A 27,831-nucleotide genomic window follows, 5' to 3' on the forward strand; every position below is an offset into this window, starting at 1 on the left:
AAAGTACAACGGGCTGCAGTTGAAGGTGTGGTGTGATTTCTAAGTGTAATAAGGTGTGTGAGACCAACTAGGTGCCCACTAAAACAAGAGCAGCTCTGCTTTTATCTGCTTTATGTGTGCATCTATGTGTGAGCCTATGTATGTATATATGTGTGTGTGTGTGTGTGTGTGTGTGTATACCCACTAGTACCAAGATAGCAGTCTCTGATACCATATCACACTAAAAGTAACCAAGACTCATCAGAACAAGTGATCCCAGGAATAGGGCAAGGAAGGTATATTGTGACAAAAAGCTTTCAAAAATTAATGGGACAGCTGGGTGTGATGGCTCACACCTGTAATCCCAGCACTGTGGGAGGCTGAGATGGGAGGATTGCTTGAGCCTAGCCTGAGCAACATAGTGACACCGTTTCTATTAAGAGGAAAAACAACAACAAAAATGGGGAGAAAAAATTAATGGGATCATTACCACAGGCCCAGTGAGTATCAAAAAGAATAATGATAGTAATGGAATTATTCATTGCAAAGTGGAAATCTAACAGAAACCACCCTCCCACCTTAGCCTCCCAAGTAGCTGGGACTACAGGCATACACGCCCATTATTGTATTTTTTGCAGAGACAGGGTCCCACTATGTTGCCCAGGTTAGCCTCGAACTCCTAGGTTCAAGTGTCCAACAGCCTCAGCTGTGATCAAATTAGGCATCACAAGTAATGGGACCAAGTAGTATTTACCTGTCTCCTGAAGTGATGTGAGAAGGGCAAATATAACCCATGTAGTATTTTTGCCAAAAGTGTTTAACCTGACCCTAACCATTAAGGGAGCAATTACACCAATGTAGACTGTGAGATGTTCTATAAGACATCAAGCCTGGATTCATCAAAACAGGAAAATGTCATAAAAAAGAAAAATGTGGGCCGGGCGCGGTGGCTCAAGCCTGTAATCCTAGCACTTTGGGAGGCCGAGACGGGCGGATCACGAGGTCAGGAGATCGAGACCATCCTGGCTAACACGGTGAAACCCCGTCTCTACTAAAAATACAAAAAATTAGCCGGGCGAGGTGGCGGGCGCCTGTAGTCCCAGCTACTCGGGAGGCTGAGGCAGGAGAATGGCGTAAACCCGGGAGGCGGAGCTTGCAGTGAGCTGAGATCCGGCCACTGCACTCCAGCCCGGGCGACAGAGCGAGACTCCGTCTCAACATAAAAAAAAAAAAAAAAAAAAAAAAAAAAGAAAAATGTGACAACCAAATGCAACATGTGATAACTCACTGAAGCCTGGATCAAAACACTCTCCCCCAGAGTACAAAGACATAATTGAAATAACTGGAAGTATGTCAATATAAAATTATATAAATTTAGTATTATTATATTATTGGTAAATTTCTTGGATATGACAATGGAACTGTAGCCATACAAGGAAATGTCTGTTCTTAGGAGACAGATGATCAAGTACTCAGAGGTAAAGATTTATACTGTTTGCAACTAATTTCAAATGATTCAGCTCCTGAAAGGACAGAAAGGGAAGAAATAAAGCAAAATGTTCAGCAGTGGTTAATCTAGGTAGACATACGGTGTTCATTACAGTACTGTGAGTTTGAGATTTATAAATGTTTCAAAAAATTGATATGTTTGTAGCAAAACGACAATTTAGTCATCTTGAAGGGGTCATATGGGTCAAAGGTATAATAATTTGAGCATGAAAAAGTGACTGCAATGATCCAAGTAAATTCAATCACCAGTTTAAAAAGAAAACAAAACAAAAAACAATGAAAAGTTGAGTCCATAATAGACTTAAAAAACAGAAAGCCAGAAAAAAACCTACATTTGAATCTCAAATGTAAATAGAAAAAAATTAAGAAATTAAGTTTTTATACTGCCTAATAGAACTTGTATTTTAGCACAACCAGACATTCCCTTTGGGGCTAACACAGAAAAATGCCAGTTAATAATGTATTCGAAATGAGAAATTAGAAAGCTGTTATTCATAAGCCTCAAATAATTGACCCAGGCAAGAATTATCAACTGATGTTAAGGCTATTATTTAGGTATATGATTGACAGTGCAGACATCTGTAAAGTGCCAAAATAACAACAGAGATGACTTTCTATTAAGAATAAAAAGTGCAATTACCATGGGAGATGTGTCTCCCACAATACAATATGAGCTATACATTACCTAGGCTACACATTTCAGCCCAAAATGTTTAAACTGCTTCAATAAGCCTCTAAAGCCTCTAGATCTAACTAGAAGTTTACAGAAAATAACAGGAAGTAAAGGATCAAGTTAAACTACACTGCAAGGAAGCAACTGCACCAAATTTAGAAGGCAAAAACATGGTCGCTTCAACAAGCTAGAATCATGAAAAACAAAAACAAAATAAAGATCGAAATAATTAAAAAAAAAAATTTGTATTAGAATAAGAGAGATTCAGAAGACATAGCCAGATGTAAAACAAGTCCTTAATTGGATTCTGGTTTGGAGAAAAATGCTTAATTATGGATTTGGGCATCAGGTAGGATGAAATTTATTTTCATAGCAAGGAAGTGATCGGTAACTGAAAATAAAAACGAAAATGCCCCAAATTTCCCCCAACACAATAGCATGTATCATATAATATCATTTTAGTAAAAAATACATTATTTATGCATGCAAAGAAAAACACTGAATAATAAACCAATAAGGTCATTATGGTATCTGGGTGGTAGGAATACTTCTTATTTTTACTCATCTGTTATTTCTTATAATATACATATAATCTAATAAGTGGTTATTTTTAATTAAAATGGGGGAAACTTGAAAAAAAAAGTCACTAATAGTTCAACTCTTGAGTTTATAGCAAGTAAGAATCAAGGCTTTAAGAAAGACAAGTGCTAAAAGCCACAATAAGAAAGACTCGGGTCTCCCACTTGTACCCAAAGTTTTCGCACCACACCAGCTACCTCCACATCCTTCACATAGTGAGGCTGAAGAGAAGGAAAGCCTGGGGCTGGGGCATGATTTTACCTGGACAAATCTAAGCTGTGAGGTACTCTAGCCAGGTCATTAACCAGTCCCTTCTTCAGGAAGAGCCGAATGATGTTGTTCATGCCATTGTGCTGGGTCTTCGCTGTGGCACTGCTGTAGAAGCTGGAGGTGGAGGGGCAGGACTCCATGATAGTACTGATGATACACATTACTGCCTGAAGCCTGGGAGAGAAGTTTGACATCTCTATCATATGAATATAGCCATTTCTCAGGCCAAGTCTTTACAAAATAGCCTCAGATAACCCTCCTGTAACTTCTGTGCTTCCTTCTGGAAATAACATCTAAACAAACAGGTGAAAACACACTCCCTAGGTGATAGCATTCATTTTCTCTTTTTTAGACAGGGTCTCACTCTGTAGCCCAGGGTGGAGTACAGTGGTGAAATCTTGGCTCACTGCAACCTCCGACTCCTGGGCTGAAGTGACACTTCCACCTCAGCCTCCCAAGTAGCTGGGACTACGGGCAGGTGCCACTATGCCCAGGTAATTTTTTGTAGAGATGGGGTTTCGCCATGTTGCCCAGGCTGGTCTTCAACTCCTACTCCTGGGCTCAAGCAATCCACCAGCCTTGGCCTCCCAAAGTGCTGGGATTACAGACGTGAGCCACTGCGCTCAGCCCCCATTTTAAATAAAATTTAAAATATAAGATCAAATAACCTGCTCAACTTCCTTGAAGACCCTAAAAATACACTTAACATTTCCCTTTGTTTTCTCAATGTTTACCCACTTACTCTAATGGTAATCAGTGCTCTGGGTATTTTCAAGCACCAGAACTATTTGAGCGGACCAGAGTGTATGATGCCAGTATGACAAGAAGTTTTGTTCAAATGCAAAACCACCCATGGACTAAGAAAAGAGTAAGGGGATGTTCTTGGCTATTAGCCCTGGATCAGGTACGAATCTTACCTGGCATGCTTCTCTGTACTCTCAGCCATAGCCAGTGCCCGTCCCAGGGCTGCTTTTACTTCATTCACTAGGGCCACCTGGGCATCTGTGCCACTCCCTGCTGCAGCCAGGCTTGCGAGGAACAGGCGGGCCAGGGCAGGGGTGTCCTTGTCTTCTGCATTCTGGGTATGTGGGAGCAGGTGGTCCAGGACAAAAGCTAGCACACTGCAGTCCTGAAAAGTCATGAATCATGACATTTACTTAAAAGCACAATTATGCCATATCATTTGCACAGGACCAAAGATACACACACACATAGTATTTCCTTAAGTCACCCAATGAGTGATTATGATGTCCACTTTATAGATGAAGAAGCCAAGGCTCAAAGATACAAGCAAGTAAGGAGCAAATCCGGATTTCAGAAAACTTCCAAACGCCACCCATTTCCCACTACACAGCTTATACACTGTTATGTAGATGTCATGTATTTTTAAAACCATTTTTAAAAAACTTTATTTTTATTAAAATGTTTTTAAGGAGATGAGGTCTCACTAGATTGCCCAGGCCAGAGTACAGTGGCTATTCATAGGCATGATCATCTCACACCACAGCCTCAAACTCCTGGGCGTTTGTTCTCACACCTCAGCCTCCCAAGTAGCTGAGACTACAGGTATGTGCTATTGCACCTATCTTAAAATATTTTTACATGTGTTATTTAATAGAACTACTTACAGCAAATCTATAAATAGGTAAGTATTTTCTCATCTGATAAGCAGTAATCTGAAGCCTCCTAAAAAAGTGGCTTGCACAAACGAATTTAGTCAAAGGCTAAGGATTCAAACCTTGATTCCTAATTAAGTGGTATAAACCCTTCAGTGTTCAATTAAATTGAAATTATTTACTGACACAATGTGCCCAGGACCCTGTGCTACAACAGAAGCTGGTAAGAGCTGAGCAAGAGACAGCAAAGTCACAGAAACTAATATGCAAAAATATTTAATGCAAGGTTATTTAAAATAACGAAAAAGGCTCAATAGAGGACGGAAATTAAGTCAGACTCTTCTTTTTTCTCTAACTATAATTCCTGCCTAGACAATTCCATATCTTAGAAACAAATTCTGTTGTCATTCAAGCAAATTTTGGATGAAAATACACTGAATATTTTGGAACTAGATAGGTGACAGTTGCACAACACTGTGAATGTACTAAATGCCACTCAACAGTACACTTTAAAATGTTTGATTTGTAACTTTTACCTCAATAAAGAAAATGCATTGAATAATTCAAGTCTGGGAAACTGAATAAAGTGACCTTGTTAAAACAAAACAATTAGAAATAACCATTAATTTCCCAGTGGTGAATACATACAAAGTTAAAACTGTTTTCTGAATAACCACATAGAAAGGACTTAACTTTAGAATCACAGCCCTAGCTTCCAATTTTAGCTCTGCTACTCTGTAGTATGGTCCCAGGCAAGTTACTCTCCTCTATTAAAGAGATCAGTATCAACAACCTTGCAGTGTGGAGGTGAGGATTAACAAAGTATTTATAAAGCACTTACCAGTACCCAGTACTGGTAGGTCACTGGACACATATTAGGCAGATACTTAATAAATTTGTAATTAAATGTCTTAATCCACAAGTAATACTATTATACATTATGAATACAACTGGCATAAATGAGTTAAAGCTTTGGAATAAAGCCTGGCTAGGTGTGATGGCTCATGCCTGTAATCCTAGCACTTTGGGAGGCTGAGGCAGGAGGATGACTTGAGGCCAGAAGTTTGAGACCAGCCCGTGCAATATAGCAAGATCTCAAAAAATAAAATTAGCTGGGCATGGTAGCATGTACCTATAGGTCCCAGCTACTTGAGAGGCTAAGGTGGGAGGATCACTTGAGCCTAGGAGTTCAACGTTGCAGTGAGCTATGATTGTGCATTCTAGCCTGGGAGACAAAGTGAGACTCTCTTTAAAAAAGGAAGCCTGGCCGGGCGCGGTGTCTCACGCCCGTAATCCCAGCACTTTGGGAGGCAGAGGCGGGCGGATCATGAGGTCAGGAGATCGAGACCACCCTGGCTAACACAGTGAAACCCCGTCTCAACTAAAAATACAAAAAATTAGCCGGGTGCAGTGGTGCGCACCTGTAGTCCCAGCTACTTGGGAGGCTGAGGCAGGAGAATGGCGTGAACCCGGGAGGCGGAGCTTGCAGTGAGCCAAGATCACCCCACTGCAGTCCAGCCTGAGCAACAGAGCGAGACTCTGTCTCAAAAAAAAAAAAAAAAAAAAAAAAAGAAGCCTATTTATGTATTTATAGGACTTATGTCCAGAATACATTAAAAAACTCAATAAGAAAATAGAATAAAAGAGTTGAACAGACATTTCCCAAAAGAGAATAAACAAATGGCCAATAAAGACATGAAAAAAATGGTCAACAGGGAAATGCAAATTTTAACTATAATACAATACCACTACAAACCCACTAAAATTGGTAAAATGAAAAAACACCAACTGTTGATCTCCCATATGCTGCTGGTAATAATATAAACTGACCTGGCAACTCCGGAAAACTTTTGGCATTAGCAGAACAACTATCATACTCTAGAGCTCAGCAATTCTTACTCTTAAGCATATACTACACAACAGAAATTGGGTAGTTCACCAACAGACATATTCATAAGAATGCTCATAGCAGCACTATTTGTGATAGCTCCAAAGGGAAAATTACCTAAATATTTATTAGCAGTAGAATGGGTAAAAGATGTATTTGTTTTGGTACATGGTGCATTTCACAGTGGAATTTTATACAGATGAAAATAAACTTCACCTGCACGCAAAATGAATCTTGCGAGTATGTTAAGCAAAAGAATCCAGGCAAAAAAAAAAAAAAAAAAAAAAGAGTACATTCTATGCGATTCCATTTATATGAACTACAAAACCAAGTTATGGCACTAGAACTCAAGATAATGGTTGAGTGAAGGTGAAATGGTTGGGAGGAAATGCACTAAAGAACAAGGAGGGCAGCTTCTGGGGAGCTTATAATGCTTTATTTAACTTGGCCAGTGGTTACCTAGGAAAAATAGACTATTTTAAAGATTTGTGTATTTTTCTATGTATATTAAACTTGGATTAAAGTAAGAATAGCTTTAAAAATGGCAGTTGCTTTCAAAGACTGCAACACTAGTGCCCCTACTCACTCTCAGACCCTTTTGCCACTTACTAACTATAAAATTACAATGTGATCCACAAAACAAGACACCCTTATGGGAAAAAATATCTGGGCACCCATTTTACATATGTGGGAACATGATATAGTTTCTCAAAGTGGCCCACTCAACTTAAAAAAATCTAACCTGAGGATAATCCCGCATCAGGACACTTCATTCTTTTCCACAGCTCTACTAATGAACATTTAGGCTTTTCCTATATTTTTATTACCAATACTGCTACCACATCTGGTGTCTTTGCACATGTGTGAGTACATCTGGAAGATAAACACCTACATTCTTATTTATAAGGTTTATTCAACTGTCCTTTAGACACTTTTACTTAGATGCCCCACAGATAACTCTCAAAACTCCACATTTTCTCTTCAAACCTTCCCCTCCCCTTCTATTTTCTTGTTAGATGCCAACCCATAAAAGCAATAAAAAAAACCCCACAAATCAAGAAACATCCTTGAGTTTTTCCTTCTTCATCTTCCAAACCCATTTCTTGTCAATTTGTACCTTAAAAATGTTTCTTCAACTCACTCATTTTCCTCCAACTTCACCAAGATCATATACATTACTAGATTACTCAATCAGATTCCTAACTGGTCTCTCTGACTGCAGTCTTCCCTCTTCAATCTCCACAATGCAGAACAAGGGACTTTCAATAGAACAAATCTCATTAACTCTCTCAGTGAACCTGATGAAAAAAGGCCTAGCTCTTTGAAGTTTCTTTTGCCACAGAGTTTCACTCTTGTCACCCAGGCAGGAGTGCGACGGTGCAACCTTGGCTCACTGCAATCTCTGCGCCTCCTGGGTTCAAGTGATTCCCCTACCTCAGCCTCTCGAATGGCTGGAATTACAGGTGCCCGCCACCATGCCTGGCTAATTTTTTTTTTGTATTTTGAGTAGAGACGGGGTTTTGCCATGTTGGCCAGGCTGGTCTCGAACTCCTGACCTCAGGTGATCCGCCTGCTTCAGCCTCCCAAAGTGCTGGGATTACAGGCGTGAGCCACCGCACCCGGCCTTGCATGTCTTAAGATGCCTCTTCTCACTCATTACTTGGGTTAGCACTTAGCATGCACAGCTTCCCAGCAGTGTCTGACACAGGCGGTACCCAAATGATGGAAGTACAGTATAACATCTTAAGTAGAAGTTGGAAATATTACCTCTTTGATCAGTTCAGACTGGCCCACAGTGTAGCTGTAGTTGGCAATCAGGGTAGCAATACCAACATAGGACCTCACCAACTCTGCCAGAAGACGAAGGATAGTGGAGGTAGGCATTAAAGGTTTGCTGCCCTTGCCTTTCTGTTTGCCTTCCTCAGAGGCCCGGTCCCCTTCTTTATCTTTCTTCCCATCTCGAGACTCCTCTGGAGTTGAAGCTGTTGAGAAAAGTCAAACACCGGTTCAATTCCACACTGGAACACTGGCAAAATCAAGTCTTAGATGGAAAGAATGCTATTTCTCCTCCTCTTTAAGCTACTTGTACAAACTGAATGGTCTTGTGACACTGCAGTGGAAGAGCAGAGAACCAGGATAACTCAGGTCTCAGACGTATGTGGTTACAGTACAACAGGGATGCTTTGCCCAACTATTTGTGCATCTCCCTCCATTTCTCTCCTTTTACATACTCCAGAAATACTCTACTAACAGTTCTTCAAACACGTCTTACTCCCTTATTTCTTTCTTCCCTTACGTCTGCCTGGCACACTTTTATCTAGTTCAGCTCAAATGCTGACCTCCTCCATAAATGCTTTCCTTTCTCATCTAGACACATTGTGAGATACTTTACGTGTCCATCATACCTTATCCAAGTATGCCTTCATTCTGGCAGTTATCTTGCATTATAACTCTTGCAGGTCTCAGTCACTAGACAAAGTTCTTTAAGTACAGGGAACAAATCTGATCCATTTTGGTGTCCAATATAGTCTGCCACATAGTGGGCAATGCTTCTCTTGAATCAGCACCATCATCCATACTATACACTACATATGGCCAGTACACCCAGTAAAATGAGTTAACCAATATTTCACTAATATTAGCCTTTTAAATTTATCTCCAGGAACTAGTATGATTTTAAACAAAATGTCTCCTAATTTGGATCACAAAGACCTTTCCTATATAAGGAGAAGCAGCTCTTTAAGGGTCTCATTAGACTTACTTCCACGTGACATTTTTCTAGTTCATGGTGAGTAGTCAACGGGCTCTGTTAACACTGCTGGAAGGCGGGAATCCACCACGTAAAGCATGTAGCTAGAATAGTATCACTGGCACAAAATCTCTATAAGTCAGCTTTTAGAAGCCCCCAAAATAACTATAGGGTGATTTAAAAAGTTAAAACTAAAATATGTTACCATAGCAACCATTACTAGGTTGGTTAACTTATAGTTCCTTTAACTTTATCATATAGAGACTCTTTATTTACAGAACACTGAGCTCACCTGAGAAAGTTCACTTAGACAAGTAAACGTTAATAATTAAGTATGTATTCTCCTCCCCCCTGCACAGGACACCCATAGTTTTTTCAAGTTGTTTTCCTAAGGAATAAGAACACAGGAGGGAGAAAAGCAAATCATTACCCTCTCCTTGGGAGGTCCCAGATGCGGAAGTCTCAGTGGAGGCACCATCTGCAGCAAAGACCTGACTCTGTAGAAGAAGAAAACTCCTGAGCTATTATGAATTTCAAAAACACCCGCCTGCAAATGGCAGAACTCCTTCCCAGGGTACTGGCTTGGAATGCCACAGATTCTCTTTGGCCAACCTTTTAACCACCTTACACCTTTATACTATAATCTGTGGGAAGCTATTATAAATACAGTGACTGGGAGACTGCAGGGGGAGGTGGGGAAGGAAAAGGAAAAGAAAAAAAATTAAGGAAACAGTTCTAATCCTAGGAGAGGAAAAAAAAAAATCTCCAGGGACACCCCAATTTTGTCTTTGTAGTCAACAGATAATTTACAAATACATCAAAATTAATACTTTTGAAATTCCCCTGGGATAGCCCTAAATACTGAGACATTTCAATACACAGGCATTAAAAAATGAGAAGAAAGATAAAATGCTGTTGGAATTGACTTACATTAATGGAAAAACCTGACTGCGTATCAAAGTCACTGCTCTGACGCGTAAGTGACCGGTACTGCTGGTATACATCATCACCCATGTCTTGCAGGAGCTGGCCAACCTCTTGGGTCATACCCCCAGGTTTAGGATCAGATTTATCTGCTAGAAAAACAGTAACAACCATCAAAAACAAAATAAACCTCTTCTACAATTGGACAATGTTAATACCTATCTAGTAGTCTTGGTCAATTTCACATCAAGTGCCTATGACTGTTTACATGGTGATATTATAGATAATGTTAGAGTGCCTCACCCTAATATTACAAAAACTAGTCTTGTGATCACAGGCAATTAACTTAGTCTCACTTTCCTAAGCTTTAACTACAAACCTTAAGTGAACACAGCTGGCAGTATTGCTCATGCAGTGGTAGGTCAATAAATGGTTGCCACAGCTATATAGCTAAACTATTTCGGGGAGGAGGTGATAAGATAGGGTAAAGATTCTGGGGTGGTAGGAGAACCAAGGAATTCTATATGGATCAGGGTGCTGTACAGATGAAAAGCACCAAAGTCAAGACTCAGATTTCTTTTACTTATTAAAGGCAGTATTCATCAATTTTTGGCAGTTGTTACCTATCAAATAAGTATGTCCTGAATAAAATCTAGAAGGACCTTACTATAATGAAATCCTATGTTCCAAGCAATTCAATCATGACTTTCCTAGTGCTTGTAAGATGCACCTTAACTAGGAATAAAGGCGGATGGGTGTGGTGGTCTCAACAGTTAGGAAGCCCAGACACACCTCCTAATATTGTCTCCAGCTCAATAAACAATAAAACAACAATGAAAAGGTTTTGCTTGAGTATGAAAACATTAGAGACTTCCTGGTGTCTTATTTTCAACCTCTCACAGAACGCTATTATGTCCTTTTAAATCTTTGTTCACTCTTCCCCCTGTATGGTGTGTATTCTCATATAACAGAACTCTGGCAATCTCCTCATCCATTAAAGGTTCATTTTAGAAATCACGTACACAAACAAATTTTCTTACCTATGCACCCTCACTAGGTAAGGTGCCTCACCCTAAGGATTTACCATCACCCTGGTATGTCATACTATATGACTATTAGCTTCTTCAAAGACATGCAATGGGTATCTTATTTATCTGAGCCCCAGAGTATGGGCACATAGTGAGTGCTCACTAAGCCATGAGTTGGCTGAAATGACCCAGGCAAAGTAACATATCCTCTAGTGCCCAGTCTCCTGAGGTAGGCTAGCCACATACCTTCCTCTGGAGCATGGTATGCAGCCAGAGCATTCAGCATATCATAGATCACTTCCTTGATAGTATCAGGGATGACAGGCAGAGGTGAGGGCTTCAAAGGGGTGGTCTTCACCAGCTGTACAGCATTAGGGCCTTTAATTCTAAGATTCTCAAATTCATCATCTGAAGCTAAGCCAAAATGAGAGAGAAAAACCAGTCAATCATGAACCAGTACCTAAACTAGGTTATTAATAAAGACTCAGAAGGGGGCATGTGTAATATACAAGCTTGAGATAGGAGACCATTTTCAATTAATGTTCAAGTACTCTACTATAAAACCTGGTTTCTACTTTCCTTAAATTCCACAGGATTTAATACAGCACTACCAAATAGTAAAGGCTTGTGTTAGAGAAAACTGGTTTTGAAATCCAGTTGTTACTTCAACAAACCTCAATTTTCTCACTCTTCAAATTTATTTTGAGGATTAAATGAGGATATAATCGAGAAATGCCCAGCACAGGGGCAGGCACATAGCTAGAACTTCCAAAATAATTTCGTCCTCTTCCCAACTTTTTATTAAAAAACAAAACAAACCCAACAAACCTATAGAAAAGTTCAAATAGTGTAATATGATAAACATCTATATACTTTTCATCCAGAATTACCAAGTGACTACTCCTGAATACATCTACATGTAGCTCCTAAGATCAAGGACATATGTATTTTTTCTTTTTTATTACCAAAAAAGTCAGCAGAGAGGAGATCAAGGGTATTTTTCTACAAAACTGCAATACCATTATAATACTCCCCAAATTTAACAGATACAATTATATTACCTAATACATAGCACTCAGTTTTCTCCAAATCTCCTTTATCTGCATCCACAGCCCAACCAAGGCTGGTGGCGATTATCTCTCTAGACTACTTTTCTCTAGAAGAAATGATCCTGTATTTTTTTCTTTCATAACATTAATATTTTTGAAGAGTCTAGGACAGTTGTCTTATATAGAACATCCCACAATTTGTATTTTTCTAATTGTTTCCTCATAATGAAATACAGGTCAAACATTTCTTGACAGGAATACACAGATGATGTCTATTTCCCACTGTGTTACATGAGATGTACATCCATTTAATCCTCAATTATCACTTGATTTGTAAACCATTAACTATATGTAAAGCCTACTGCCCCACTAAAATGAGCTCTTTGAAGGGAAGGACTAGAATGAATGAGTCCTCAGTGTCTCTGGCAGGGATTACAACAGGGCAAGGCCCAGAGAAGCTACTGAAGTACCTAATGAATTGACCCAAATGATCAACTAGCTAGCAAATGTCCTAATAGTTGCCTAAGGAGGCTCTTCAAGTCACAGACCCCCTCATAGATAAATTTCTGGATTTATAACAGGCCACAAACTTAATCTCAAAGGCCAGGAGCAAGTGAAACTTACCAGTTCCTGAGCCTCGAGGGGCAGGAAGGGCGATGCGGATACAGCAGTTGGCCACTTCTGTGAATATGTCTGGATTGCGGCATGCGGCTGGCCCGAGGACACGAAGGATGTAGTTGATCTCCCGAGAGCCGAGGCTGCCAGACACAACACCAGAGGTAGTGCTACCAGCTCCACTTGTAGCTGCTGAGCGAACAACCTAGTAAAGAGAGAAAGAAACACCGCCGATTAAACACTACTTTCTAAAAATACAACTGCAGTCAAGGAAGAGTTACCAAGACTAAAAGCTTTTGATTTTTGGGAGAATGATATTTCATTTTTAAGTACTGTCCCATCTTTTCTTGATTCAAAAAACCTGGCTTATAAAAAAGTTGCAGCATGTCTCAAAACTGTCAAGTATTAGACCAGACTGCATGTGATCTTTACAGAAACTGGGAGATGTGTCAAGACTATAGATCCCACATAACTTCCACATTAAAGTGTCAGCTCCTAAGCCTCTCCAAACTGTCACAATTTTAAATCAGAATGGTTCAAAAATATGTAACACTGTAATCCACTTAGTGTACTGGAACACAATTAAATATTTTCTTTACGTCTCAAAGTCAACCATCAGTCTGAGATAATGATAGCCACTGGAGATACTGAACTATCTATATATTGTTTGCCTTGATAACATAGGGCTTACATATAGCTATGCTTTTGCTCTTCTCATAAAATTGCTTGTTAATAATGGAAAATCCATGAAAGCATGAAGAAAATAACTCAATTGTATTATTTTCCATTATCTATAATTTCGCAAACTACATGCTCACAATGAAAAACATCTTTTGGTATCTTAATGCCTTTTTTTTTTTTTAACCAAATCAATCATGCCCTTTAGTGTATTATAACCTCTGTATCTTGCCTGTCTGGCTGTAATTATAAAATAATTTCCATTTAATAAACACAGAAAAGTTTAATTTCAATATAAAGGATGAGCCATAATTTATCCAATCCCCTACTGCTGGACATTAGACCTCCAGTTTCTTGATATTACAAGCAATTCCACAGTGAACACTCTTACATATGCATCTTGGCATACTTGATGTTAGTTACCAGATAAATTCTTAGCCATAGAATTTCTAGGTCAAAGGATATCTTAAACCGAGAGTATCAAATTGCCCTCCAATGTGGCTACACCAATTTCCACTCCTACCAAAAGTTAAAAGTATGCCTGGTTTTCCACACCCATACTAGTAATGAATAGTATCAAGAGTTTACATTTTGCCATCTTGATACATTAAGACTGTCACTGATGTTCCTTTGTTCCCCACACCCCAACTATAATTTACCTAAAGTTTAAAACTTTAAAAGTTTTCCCTCATCCAATGAGGACTTACACTTTCTCCTAGCCCTTTGAACTTGTAACTTTTAAACATTTATTTATAGAAAGCATTTCAAGTTTCTAACATCAGAATTGAGTTGTATACAGTTGTTCCTTCCCTGCTGGGTTATCTCCTGGACTGTGGATCACTGTACAAGCTACCTTAAACAGCTCTCTTTCTCTTGATTTGGCACATGTGAGGTGAAATCAAGCAGGCTGTGTAAAGAACTGTCTGAAGAATCTAAAATGTATACTCAGATATACAAAAACTGATACCACTTTTCTGGCAAGCAAGTTAAAAAAATACTTGTAATACCTTTTGATCCAATTACTAAAAATCCCTAAGTAACCATCTTAAACATGAAAGTTAGGCACAAAAACGCATATTGCAACACTACTTATAAATGCAGGAAACAATGTCCTAAGAGAGGAAAATGGAAGCAAAGTCTAGTAACAGTCATTATTGATGACAAAGAATCAGTAGAAGAAAGGATTTTGTAGAAGTACTGAGAAGGAAAAGCCTCACTAGTAGGACATTTGCCCCTTACCCCTCCACTGTTGTCTTTCTTTTTTTTTTGAGACAGTCTCACTCTGTCACCCAGGTTGGAGAGCAGTGGTGCCATCTCGACTCACTGCAACCTCCGCCTCCCAAGTAGCTGGGATTACAGGCCGTGCCACCACACCCAGCTAGTCTTGAACTTCTGACCTCAGGTGATCTACCTGCCTCGGCCTCCCAAAGGGCTGGGATTAGAGGTGTGAGCTACCACGCCCAGCCTGTTGTCTAAACTTTACAAATGTTTTTATTTTTTATAATTATGTTGCTATTTCTTCTACTGCTTTATAAGTTTCCCAAAATATAATAACCTGTTTTCTGATCTGCACAATGGGTATTTGTTAAGTGTCTATCACAGTGCTTGGCAGATTACAAACATTCAAAAAGCTTTAACTATACTTTTATATTCCAAAATACACTGTTTTGAGAATATGCTCTTGGCTGAACACCTGAGAGGTACTCCTACAAAGGAATGATTTTGAAGGTATGAACTTAGGAGAAGGTATCCCAGTTCTTTACTAACAGTTTTTGGCTTGGTTAATGAAACCTAGATTAAAAAAAAAAAAAAAAAAGAAATCCAGATTGCTGGAGAGGACTTTCTAGCAATAGGATCATCCCTCCCAAGCACAGAATTGGAAAATTCTGTTGGGCGGAGTATACAGTATACATATCCAGCTATAGACATGTAAGAAGAACCAGAAGTCTATTTGTTCTCAGACCAAGGAGAACAAAGGTATGATGTAAAGCTAAACCAGAATCTGATACAAAACACACTCACCTTTTCCATGGTATGACGAAGGGTACAGGGGTCCTCAATGATGTGTCTTAAGAGAAGGGTGACCAGGGGAGTAAACCCATTGAAGCCTGAGCTCTGGGTCAAATTCAAGATCATGCGGGTACTCTTCAGTTCTGCAAACATCATGGCATATTTGTGGTCCCGGGTGAGCCTCAGGCAGAGACGAAGGGTGGCATGCAAAGTATCTGGGTCCACAGGGACTCCCAGCATGCTCACACAGGCCCGGATTAAAACAGTCACCATATCTTCTGTCAAGCCCTGGATCAGGATCTCCCCGATTTTTGTTTCCTCCAGGCTTGTCTCCTTTTCAGTGTTTGTACCCTCTAGGGCCAAAGGGGTATCTATGAAATGGGAAAATAACAGTTTAAGACAGTTTAACTTGATGTTTATTTCCTTCCATGCCTCCCTCCTAAGTAACTGGCCAAGCACTTGGGTCCTATTAAGAGAAGCATGCCAAATACCAATTTTAAGACCAGATGAAAAAGCATAAGGGAGGCCTATATATCTTTAATCTGTTAATCAAGCTGATGAAAATAACTCGCAATGAAATTGGCCAGACCTTAAGCCACAAAGGCACATTAGCTTTAGGTAAAACACTCTTGGTACATACCGTTGCCTTTATTTTCTTTACGTTTGATATCCATTTCTTTGCTTTCTTCCAGCGTCTTCTCTAGTTCCTGTCCATTGCTGTTTTTTGAATTTTTATTCAGCCGAGGTACCCTGAGGAGAGTCAGCATCACAGGGCGTCGGTTCCCTGTTTCCTCATTAACCTAGGAATTCAAACAGACATTAAAAAAACCTCTACCAAAAAGGAATTATAAAGGTGGGGAAGGGGAGGGACATCTCCCAGATAAAATGCTACAACAGAAGGAACTCTGGCAATTTATCTCACCTTTATCATTTATAGAGAAAAAACCTGAAAGTCCCCAGAAGGCAAGTGGCATACACAAGGCCTTATAATTAACTGTAAACCTTCCAACAGAGCAAATACCATCCTTAACCACTCCCTAGCCCTTGACTAAACACTTAAAATCATTTCTAAGAGGGATAGTATCAAATTGCCACAGACTCAAGGTCTAATCAATGACCTTAGGAAGACTCAATTTTCTGAAATCTATACTTTAGTAGGTAATGGTAACTCTCCTCCTCCTAACACATGTTAGGAATGCTGGTTCATAAAGAAGAAAACCAAAACACCCCTCTTTTTGACAAAGTTTACAGTAGGGGTGTCCAATCTTTTAGCTTCCCTGGACCACACTGGAAAAAGAATTGTCTTGGGCCACACATAAAAACTACACTAACGATATTTGATAAGCTAAAAAGAACAACAAAAAAAACCTCAATGTGTGGTGTTGGGCTGCATTCAAAGCCATCCTGAGCCACATGTGGCCTGTGGTCCACGGGTTAGACAAACTTGGTGAGTGAGCATGTACCTGCACCATTGTAGTGAACTGGACTGTGTATCTTCTTCGGCCTGCAGTGAATCGCACACTTGTCTCTCCAGATTTCCAGGCAGAATCAATAGTGCTATTGTTGCTTGCACTGTAACTACACCAACGCCCAGAGCGATCATCAAACCAGCGCCAGTTGTTGCTGTTGGATTGCAGGTACTGAATATAAAAGTACAAAGTTTCTTTGTATTCCTTTCAAGGTTGATTATTAGAAAAAATAGTAACTTCATCAGTGTTCACTGCTAAAACTCAACCAGGAAAAAGAAATATACTGGACAATTAATAAATTTTAAAAACCAAGAGAAAAATTTTCATATGCATTTACTCTCACATTCCTTAGTCTCTCAGCTACACGTTTAAAATCGTGTCTTCTAAAGTTCAGGTGATGAAAACTTAATCCCTAATTTAACAGTGTTGGGAGGTGGGGCCTAATAAAAGATAATTATGTCATGGGGACTCTGTCCCTCACGAATGGATTAATGTCATTATCCAGGGACTGGGTTAGTTATTGTGACTGGGTTGGTTATAAAAGCGAGTTTGGGCCAGGCGCGGTGGCTCACGCCTGTAATCTCAGCACTTTGGGAGGCCGAGGCAGGTGGATCGCCTGAGGTCGGGAGTTCAAGACCAGCCTGACCAACATGGAGAAACCTCGTCTCTACTAAAAATACAAAATTAGCTGGGGTGGTGGCGCATGCCTGTAATCCCAGCTACTCGGGAGGCTGAGGCAGGAGAATCGCTTGAACCCGGGAGGCAGAGGTTGTGGTGAGCCAAGATCGCGCCATTGCACTCTAGCCTGGGCAAAAAGAGTGAAACTCTGTCTCAAAAAATAAAATAAAATAAAAGAGAGTTTGGACACCTCTTCCTCTTCCACCTTCCGCAACAGAAGGATGCAGCACTAAGGCTGTCACCAGATGTGGTCCCTTAGATCAGCCTCTAGAACTATGAGCCAAATAAACTTGTACAGTTTATACTAAATATCTTTTTTTTTTGGAGACAGGGTCTGGCTCTGTCACCTAGGCTGGAGTGCAGTGAAGCAATCTCGGCTCGGTTCACTACAACCTCTGCCTCCCGGGCTCTAGGCCCACCTCAGCCTCCTGAGTAGCTGGGACCGTAGGCGCACGCCACTATGCCTGGCTATTTTTTTGGAGAGATGGGGTTTCACCATGTGTTGCCCAAGCTGGTCTTCAACTCCTGAACTCAAGTAATCCACCTGTCTCAGCCTCTCAAAGTGCTGGGATTACAGGCGTGAGCCTACAGTGCCCAGCCTATAGTTTATAAATTAGTCCGTGGTATTGTTACAGCAACAGCAAAACGGACTAAGGTACTTTTCCTAGACAAAAAAACTATCTACAGTCCCTTATCTTGCCATTTTCTACTTTCCTTTTGTTTCCACTGATTTTCCCTAAAAGGGGAATGTCCACCTGAGATGTACTGAAACAAAAATCCTGTTTCCAAGAACGTAGTGAGATGATGTGGCACAATAATCTTGATCTAAGAAGTGTTTGCTTTTTGGAAGGATTGCTGTATACTCAGTCCTTTACATAACAGAAAAGCCACTCCTCCTCTGGAGATAGCACGCTCCTTCAAAATTTACTTCCACAGTAAATTATTCAGAAGAGAAACCTAGCTATGAAAATCCCTAAAGAGATTTATACATTGGTCAGAGACTTCTACATTCTTCACTACTCTCTCATATTCTCTTCTGGTCTACTCTTGCCTCAGGAAGCTAAACCGTCCTGCAATCATACATACTACATTACACACCTTAGTCATCTGGGCTCTCCTTTTTGAGGAGATGGCTGTCTTTTCATAGAAATCAATCAGGAGCAACACTGGTGTGATCCACCTAAAAAAGAAAAATGATTTGTTTTGGGCAAGCAAGAAACCTGCACGAATTGGGAAAATATATCTTAATTTCATTAGGTGCTTCCTTTATAATTTTAAAACTACAGAAGTACCACAAATTTGCCCCATACATGCCCCAGAAGAGTGCCTGATTCAGGCCCATGTCCCAGGGAAATAGAAATGAAACTAGGAAAGATATAGGGTCACTCACTTTGGGGTCTGGACTTCCTTCTGCTCCTTGGCTGCCTGGAGGCAGGGCTGAACCACTTCCAAGAGTTTGATTAGGACATTAAGGATGCCACTCGATTCAACCACCCAAGCACAAGGTAGCTTCAACTCCTGATAGATCAAAGGGAAAAACAAAACAACCAGATACTAATTTCTACTCAGTATCAAAGATTAGCATGGGATAGGGGAACATAAGGGTAAATAATAATAGAATTGGTTGAATTCAAATTTTACCCCTTAGCATCTACCAGTTGTGTAATCTAAGATGTGTTAAATTTTCTAGGCTTTGGTTTCCTCATGGGTCAGAGGAAATAACTTTTACCTTCAGAATAATTGTGATGATTGAGGTTTCATCTATATATTAATATAAAGTACCCAGTGCCTGGCATATTAGTATATGCTTAATATGGAAACGGTTTGTCACCTAGGTTGTGCAGTCTAACGGTGTTGAAGTTGTAAAGCTTTAGATTTACAGAGAAATTTTATAATCTTTCAAGGAAAATGCAATAATTAAACGCAGTTAGTGGTTCGTCTTACTGGGGCTACACTAAAGTGTTACTTTTAACAGGAACTTACTGGAAGTAAATGTCCAAGGATAGGTAATCATTTAAATAAATTAGAGAACATTCAAAAGATGGAGTAATGTGCATAGCAAATGGGAAAATAGTCGTAATACTTAACAAAAAGAATATAAAACTTTCTATACAGTCTTATCCCAATTGTTTAAATGAACAGGAAAAAATACTAAAAGAAAATACAAGACTGTTACTTGTGATTTGTTTTAGATGGGGGTCCATGAATGATTCTCTCTTTAGTACTCTGAAACCTTTCCCACAAGTATCTCTTTACAAAGTGCTACAGTAGGAGTTATCACTTCCATGATAAAGGAAACCCCCAAGACAGCTGTTACACAGTTTGACTCTTATATTGGACTTATCTCCTGAGTATGTAAAGGGTTCACTTCATTAAGTTCAGGTTTTAAAAATAGTGAGCCACAATTGAAGTCATTTGACCAAGGTCAGTTGCCTTCTAGTTCCTATGTTGGTTGGATCAGGTCTTGCCCAAACCACTCTCTTGCCTCAAATAATCTGCTGACTAAATAGGCAAGGAAAAGAGAGAGGAATCTGATTCCATCTAATGCCTATCACCTCAACACTGACCACATTCAATTTGCATACCCTACTCTACTATGTGGCTGCCAGTTAAGTTTCCTCAGAGCAAAAATATTCTATGACCAAGCTCTTTGAGTAATTTAAATACTTCTGTTTTAAACTACCACCTCACAATTCCGACTCAATTCAATTAATGCTTGTTCTCAGAAGCTCTTCTCACATAAATCCAAAGTGATGCATACGACTCTCCTAAACCCAGATAAAACTGTTAACATCACTCTAACACAGAATGCTGTATTTTCATACGTAATTATGTGCATTTTAGCCTATCAGAAACGGGGCTCACGAAATGCAGGACTCATGCCTTATTCTTCTCTTTATCGTCTTCAATTCCTCATATATCGTAAGTGTTTGGTAATTCTTTCATAAATGAATTACAGGGCCCCAAAGATCTAAAACTTACCTCAAAAAGTAGCGTTAAAAGCAAGATTCTAGTAGCCAAATTGGAGGCCTGGGGCAGTGTGGCCATCTGACTTATCCACTCTGACACGGTTTTTGTGTCACTTGTTGTCAGGGGAAGAGCAGCTTTGATCAATACATCAGCAGCTTCCCACACCTTGAAGAACAAAGAAAGGTTTAAGTCATGGAACCTCAGAGCAAGATGAGGTTTCTGAAAATATTCTCAATCTTTTAAAATACTCCCTCCGCCTCCAACACATCCACTGAAGAAAGGTAGGTAAATCTAACATATTTACCATAGGGATTTAGAATCTATACCAAAAGATGTATGTTACTAAAGGATCACCACTAAACAATTACTTTATTAGGCTAGACTATAAGAAGCCTAAAATCTAAGTTAAAGGAAATGATATTTTAAAACTTCCTGGTGCATACAGTCAACCCCAAAAAGGTTCTATCAACTTATACTTCCATCAGTAATCTTTCATTATCTCTCAGAATTATTGTTAAAAAATAGATACTAAAACTTTCTGTGAAAAAAAGTTTTATCCAGTTTTCCTTTACTTGTGTTCTCGTGCATTAAAGTTCTATTTTACAAAGCTCAGAAAAAAGTTTTCCTTTTTTTAATTTCTTTCCCTGCTTGTAGAATGAACCATTATATAAAACAAGATTCCAATAACTTAAATACAATAGAAATGTTAACTGGCTATCTGGGTGTGGGGATTTAAGGTAATTTCTTTCTTATCCCACTTCTGTAATTAGCATACAGTAATTTCATAATGAGAGAAAAGAAAAAGAGGACAAATATCAGGTCACAAGTATTCATCAGGATGGGGACTCGGTTGTTCAAGTCGCTGTTACATAGGAAAAAACATTTATTCAGTATTAGTCCAGGGGACGAACTTGACTCAAGGGTGAGGCACATTTTGGACATTTTAAGAGAAAAGTAGAAAAGGAGAGCTTTGTTTTTCCCTTCTAAAGACATTTTTGTGTGTGTGATGTAGTTAATACACTGTTTCAGGATTACCAGATTGAAATAATCCAAAGAGAGAATATACCCCTATCAGGTAGAATGAAAATATGCTGATTTTTCAGAAATCAGGTTTTGACACAGGCAGGCAAACCACTTCATATACTCCCCTCTTCTGACCACTTGAGAGCTCACCTGATTGACTACTTGCTTCAGAATCATGTCACGATAATCTGCTCCATTACGTTTGATTGCTGTCATGATCAGGTCACACACACGGTATACCGTGTCTGGCAGCTCATCAAGAAGGTGGAAGCAGCCTGGCAACATAGTATCTGTGAAAGTGTGGAGCTCATCTTGTTCCAACGGGTCAGCATCCTGGAACTTCTCTAGACATTTAGCCTCCTCCTCTTCCTGCTTTTCCCGAGCTTTCCGTTCCTCTTCCTCCTTCCGGCAAGCAACTTCCTGGAAGCAGGGAAGGAAGTGTGAATAGTACACAGGAGAGGTGAAGGAGGAAAGATAAGAGAGACTCTGAGAATGTATTTGCTCTACCATATAAATACCCTCAACCTTCTCCTCAAGCAGCTGATACTTTCATCCAGGGTGTGGCAGCCACAAAGTTTAAGGCAAGACAGGGAAGGTAGAAGGGAGGGACGCTTCAAACAACTTCTACTGTCAAGTCATTTCTAGCATTCTATACTACCTCCTGCAAAATCATTTCTAGACACTGTTCTATATTCTCTGCCAGCAGGGAAAATTAAAGTAACTGTCACCTAGGAATATACAGCCAAGTTCAGCCTAATGGCATTACTGAGTACACTTTGGGTCTCTTATTTGACAATAAAGATTAATGCTTCATCTGTCTCCCTTAAAGCTTCAGGTCAATACAAGGTAGCTCAATGACAGATGGCAAAGCTGGGATTAGCACTCTTCTCAGGTATTCCCTTAGATTTGAATTCTATCATTACTTTGCAATTACAGCACAATGTTCACAGAATACTAAGATTCATATGCCATGCCCTTTAGGATGCAGTGTCCTATAGTTACCTCAGGTGACTCTGCCCTTTGATCCATTGGAATATCCTGTCCCAGAGACATAGCAATTGCTCTCATCATCTGGTCCTCTTCAGACATGCTGAGATCCTACAGAGTATTAAGAGAATAGCCAGAGAGGAGACACATTCAAAACAAAGAAACCCAACGAGACCACCGCAACTCACAGGGAATCAATCAGACATCTTGTGCTCAAGCTAAAGAGAGAGGAAGGGGCTCAAAATGCTGCTCTTGTATAAGTCAAAACCAATCAGGCTTATGTGGTTACTACAAACAAGAACGGATGAGGAAAATCACATGTAAAATTAAGTACAGAAAGGGGGCTTCAATGTGACCATCTATTCTACATCTTAGAAAAGTGTGCCTCTTCTATTGTTTTGTGACTGAGGGTTCTCTTGAAAACAAAGTATAGTAATTTATACTGCTAGGGGATAGAAAACTTCTGTTATCATGAAAAGAAAATACTGGCAGCCGGGCGCGGTGGCTCACGCCTGTAATCCCAGCACTTTGGGAGGCCGAGGCGGGCGGATCACAAGGTCGGGAGATCGAGACCACGGTGAAACCCCGTCTCTACTAAAAATACAAAAAATTAGCCGGGCGCGGTTGTGGGCGCCTGTAGTCCCAGCTACTCGGGAGGCTGAGGCAGGAGAATGGCGTGAACCCGGGAGGCGGAGCTTGCAGTGAGCCGAGATCGCGCCACTGCACTCCAGCCTGGGCGACAGAGCGAGACTCCGTCTCAAAAAAAAAAAAAAAGAAAAGAAAAGAAAATACTGGCATGCACATGTCTGAAAATGAGAAGCAGTTTATAGAAAAGAAGACCAATGACAGAATAATAAGGGGAAAAAGGACTTCAGCAGTCAAACCAATATCCTGGAAAATCACTGCTCCTGAGCCAACTTACCCGAACAACTCCTCCCATGATTGGAGGGGGGTGGGTTAGAAGGTACTCTGTGGCCTGCTCCATGGTGCTGGTGTTCAACAGTGCCTCCATGGCATGTTCCCTTGTGAAGCCCATGTCCATGAGCTACATAAAGAATGCAAGGGCTCAGAATCACATAATAAGAGAAATCCAAATACATTTTTAAAAGGAAGGAACCTTTCCAAGATGGAAATAACTTTTTCTAACTTCACCTGAGCTGAGAGCATTTATGAGCTAGGGCAATTAGGTAAAATGAACAATCCTTTCTGTTTGGTGCTTCTATAACATTCTAAGCTACACAATGGGTAAGGAGCCAAGAAGATTCTCAATTTCATCTTCCAAAAAAGTTGGGGGGGGGGGATGCATGGTTATTATGATTAACAGAATTATTATAATTAAAAGATTGAGACTCATACAAAGAAGTATAAATTGGTCCCAATTTTCTGGAAAACAAACTGGTAACAGACCAAGTGCCTGAAAAACTGACCTAGTTATTCTACTACCAGGCAATAATCATGAGATGTATGTAAGGATTGGTACATAAGGAAACTATACAACACAGTGTTAAAACATCAAACTGTAAGAAAATTAGCATCCAACAATAAAATAATGACCAATTAGTAAAAAAAAGTTCTTGATAAAAGCAATACAAGTATACATATTGCTTGATGTTAATGATGTAAAAATTAGGCACAAAACTGACTGAAAAAGGAGACAATGACTATCTTGCGTGATAAAATTATGAATGCCTTTTAAAAGTCTTGTATTTTCCAAATTTGGTAATGAGAGTACTAAAAAACGGGACAAGTGTATATAGTAGACAGATTTGAACAGGACTCTATACACAAAGCTAACACACATACATACAAACTCCAGGAAGAAGACGTTAAAATGCTCTTTGAGATGGAAGTGGCAGGACTTTACGTGCCTTTCCCCTCCCCTCTTTCTAGCCTCCCAAGTTTTAAAATGCCCCTTATACATTTTATTTGCAAGTGAAAACAAAAGTTTTGTAGGTGAACAAGGTTTCTTTTTTTATTTTATTTTATTTATTTATTTATTTATTTATTTTGTTGAGACGGAGTCTTGTTCTGTTGCCCAGGCTGGAGTGCTATGGCTGGATCTCAGCTCACTGCAAGCTCCGCCTCCCGGGTTTACGCCATTCTCCTGCCTCAGCCTCCCAAGTAGCTGGGACTACAGGCGCCCGCCACCTCGCCCGGCTAGTTTTTTGTATTTTTTTAGTAGAGACAGGGTTTCACTGTGTTCGCCAGGATGGTCTCGATCTCCTGACCTCATGATCCGCCCGTCTCAGCCTCCCAAAGTGCTGGGATTATAGGCTTGAGCCACCGCGCCCGGCCGTGACCAAAGTTTCAGAAAGCTCTTGTTGGAGAATAAACCTGGTTCACAATATCCATTCTCTTTACAGGTTAACCAGAAAGTTAACTGAGGACAGTTTGCCTCCACCGAGGCAGCAGGAGGCTACTGAGAATACTCATCAACATGCTTGAGAGGAGTATTACCTGTGCAGAGCATCAGGACTATATTCCAAGTCTTCCTCAGGAGAAAAAAAATAAATACTAAAGGAAGGAGCAAATTTAAACTGTCTCCTGGTTAATGTGATCAGGAACTTAGTGGTGTGTGAGCTTAGAAGATCCATAAGCATCACACTCCACTGGGTGCAAAGTCTGGACCCTGGAGTGTGAGGCCAGCACCCTACCTGTTGCAGTTGTTGCTGGTTGACTTGAGGTTCCCGGCGGGAGCCACCTTCCTCTTGCCCTGTATCCTCTTCTCCTCGAGACCCCTCTTTCTCCTTGCTTAGTCTCTCTCGAATCACAGGTTCTCCTCGGAGGATGTGGCACAGAATGGCCAGCATGGATTCAGCCATTCGTCCACCATATACCTTCAGAGGTTTCCGGTTCCATAGGTTTTTGATGCAAGTAAAGGCTGCCTATAAGTAATTTGAAAAGTGTGTGATAATCATTTTGCCTCAATTCAAAGCTCAGAAAGATTAAGTTAAAGACCTATGGAACAGTCCTTCCACAACTAGTACCAACAACAAAATCCTTGGCCAACATAAGAGGGTCTAAGGAGGCACAGAGAAGAGGCATTTTACTCAACCTGAAGTAGTGACATAGTTTGCAATATTTGCTCTGCCTAAATCCCATGTTGAATTGTAATCCCCAATGCTGGAGGTGTTTGGGTCATGGGGTGGATCCCTCATTGTTTAGTGTTGTCTTCATGATAATGAGTTAAAGCGTGTAGCACCCTCTCCACCTCCTGGCTCCTGCCACGTGACACGCAAGCTCCCACTGAACTTTCCGCCATGACTGTGAACTTCTTGAGAACTCCCTAGAAGCCCAGCAGATGCTAGCACCATGCTTCTAAAGCTTGCAGAAACTGTAGGCCACTTAAATATCTTTTCTTTATAAATTACCCAGTCTCAGGTATTTCTTTATAGCAATGTAAGAACGGCCTAATGCAAGTACCAATCTGAAATTTACAGTTCAAATGTTTATCACGGAGAATTCTCAAATGGTCTATATTCCGTTACGTAAGGCAGCCCTAACTGGGAGCTGGATCCAATGGTTCTTAAATAAGCATGTTATTTCATTAAGCAGGACAAAACAGAATGGGAACTACTTAGCATGAGAAATTTCTTTTGATTTTAGAATACCGAATACTCACTTTCTGAGTTACCACAAGGAAGCGGAGGGCACTGAATTGGGGAAAGTTCTGGACACCTCCAGGCAATTTGGCAGGCAGTGAATGTGGAGACTCAAGCACCGTGGTGGGATTCACCATCTTCTCCACCAGCATAAGCCAGGCATCTAGGAATTCTCCTGTGCCATCAGGCAAGTCCGAGTGTTCCAATCCCTCAGAAACAGGAACTTTACCTCCCATGGACAGAGCCCAGTTGAAAGTTCTAAATTCAAATAAGGAAAAGTAGACAGATAGAATATTAGTATTTTACCCTGGCAAGGGGGGTTTACATCTAAAAGGCCCCCAATCTCTATATTGGCACTACATGTCCCATCTTCTTAGAGCTATTATGTCTAATCTGTCCGACAGCCTTCAGCTACACTATTTTTTTTTTCTTTTGTTCCACCTCCCCTCCTTTACTTTTCAGTGTCTTAAAAACCTAAACCAGCTGGGTGCGGTGGCTCATGCCTATAATCCCAGCACTTTGGGATGCTGAGGCGGGTGGATCATGAGGTCAGGAGATCAAGACCATCCTGGCTAACACGGTGAAACCCCATCTCTACTAAATACAGAAAAAATAGCTGAGTGTGGTGGAGGGCGCCTGTAGTCCCAGCTACTCAGGAGGCTGAGAAAGGAGAACAGCATGAACCCGGGAGGCGGAGCTTGCAGTGAACTGAGTTCGTGCCACTGCACTCCAGCCTGGGCGACAGAGAAGACTCCGTCCCCCCCCAAAAAAAACCTAAACCTATGAAACTCAGCTTGGAATCATCTGACCAAGAAAACCAGAAAAATTATATTCAGAGAAACAACAGAAAAAGACAAACCTATTTTAAAAACCCATACTGGGAACCGGAAGCCACACGAGAAAAAGCAGAGACCCTTATAAACACAACTCCAGGGCAGGCTAAATCCTACCCTCCAAGGTAAATGGAGACAAACATGGCTACTTCCCAGAACACTGAAGGATACAACCAATGGCTATTTCTATATATCCCACTGTTACAAGATAGGGTACTTAAAAACAGTGGGCTGGGAAGGTACACAGCAAAGACCAAACTCCAAGAAATGCTCCTCTGTGAAGCAACTTGATCCTTACTCAAAAAGAGCATTGTGGCCTCCAGAGCAGAGAAATTTTTGCAGCATGAGGTGGTAGGGATACTTCCTCTCATCAAACAGCATTGGGGATGTGAAACCAACTGAACAGATGAAGAATGTCAGCCTGAAGGTGGAAAACAAAAAGGCAAAAATTTAACCTTCTGTAAAGCAGACACAGAAGCAATAGGAAATTCATGTAAAAGGCAAGAGTAAAATTTACACACTGAAGTGACACCTCCCACCTACTAAAGAATACAGGATGAGTATCCCTATCAGAAAACTCAAAATGTTCCAAAATCTGAAACTTCTTGATTGCTGACGTGACGCTCAATGGACATGTTCACGGGAGCATTTCAGATTAGGGATGCTCAACTGATAAGTATTCCGCAAATATTCCAAAACCCA

At 40.3% G+C, this 27,831-nt stretch overlaps 1 protein-coding gene across 15 annotated transcripts in view; it reads right to left on the bottom strand.

Annotated features, from left to right (window-relative positions):
* Positions 1 to 27,831, bottom strand: part of HUWE1 (HECT, UBA and WWE domain containing E3 ubiquitin protein ligase 1) — a 153,131-nt gene that overhangs the window by 32,986 nt on the left and 92,314 nt on the right. For 13 of the 15 annotated variants that reach the window (XR_012430238.1, XR_012430240.1, XR_012430239.1 and 10 more), the window contains 19 exons: positions 27,428 to 27,550; positions 26,317 to 26,554; positions 25,349 to 25,579; positions 23,617 to 23,739; positions 22,710 to 22,805; positions 21,858 to 22,127; positions 20,697 to 20,849; positions 19,105 to 19,232; positions 18,813 to 18,894; positions 17,031 to 17,207; positions 16,208 to 16,367; positions 15,580 to 15,938; positions 12,889 to 13,084; positions 11,462 to 11,629; positions 10,194 to 10,339; positions 9,694 to 9,760; positions 8,282 to 8,496; positions 3,928 to 4,139; positions 3,002 to 3,184 (listed from right to left, as the gene is read on the bottom strand). Coding sequence is in view for 12 of the 15 variants with exons in the window: in XM_005593658.4 (XP_005593715.1) it covers positions 3,002 to 3,184; positions 3,928 to 4,139; positions 8,282 to 8,496; positions 9,694 to 9,760; positions 10,194 to 10,339; positions 11,462 to 11,629; positions 12,889 to 13,084; positions 15,580 to 15,938; positions 16,208 to 16,367; positions 17,031 to 17,207; positions 18,813 to 18,894; positions 19,105 to 19,232; positions 20,697 to 20,849; positions 21,858 to 22,127; positions 22,710 to 22,805; positions 23,617 to 23,739; positions 25,349 to 25,579; positions 26,317 to 26,554; positions 27,428 to 27,550 (3,327 nt within the window). In the remaining 3 variants the exon portion in view is untranslated. The remainder of the gene's footprint in view (positions 1 to 3,001; positions 3,185 to 3,927; positions 4,140 to 8,281; positions 8,497 to 9,693; positions 9,761 to 10,193; positions 10,340 to 11,461; positions 11,630 to 12,888; positions 13,085 to 15,579; positions 15,939 to 16,207; positions 16,368 to 17,030; positions 17,208 to 18,812; positions 18,895 to 19,104; positions 19,233 to 20,696; positions 20,850 to 21,857; positions 22,128 to 22,709; positions 22,806 to 23,616; positions 23,740 to 25,348; positions 25,580 to 26,316; positions 26,555 to 27,427; positions 27,551 to 27,831) is intronic. The other 2 variants (XM_074029844.1, XM_074029839.1) reach the window with 1 other exon arrangement.

The sequence above is a fragment of the Macaca fascicularis genome, chromosome X (genome assembly GCF_037993035.2).
Source record: "Macaca fascicularis isolate 582-1 chromosome X, T2T-MFA8v1.1".
NCBI classification, from domain to species: Eukaryota; Metazoa; Chordata; class Mammalia; order Primates; family Cercopithecidae; genus Macaca; species Macaca fascicularis.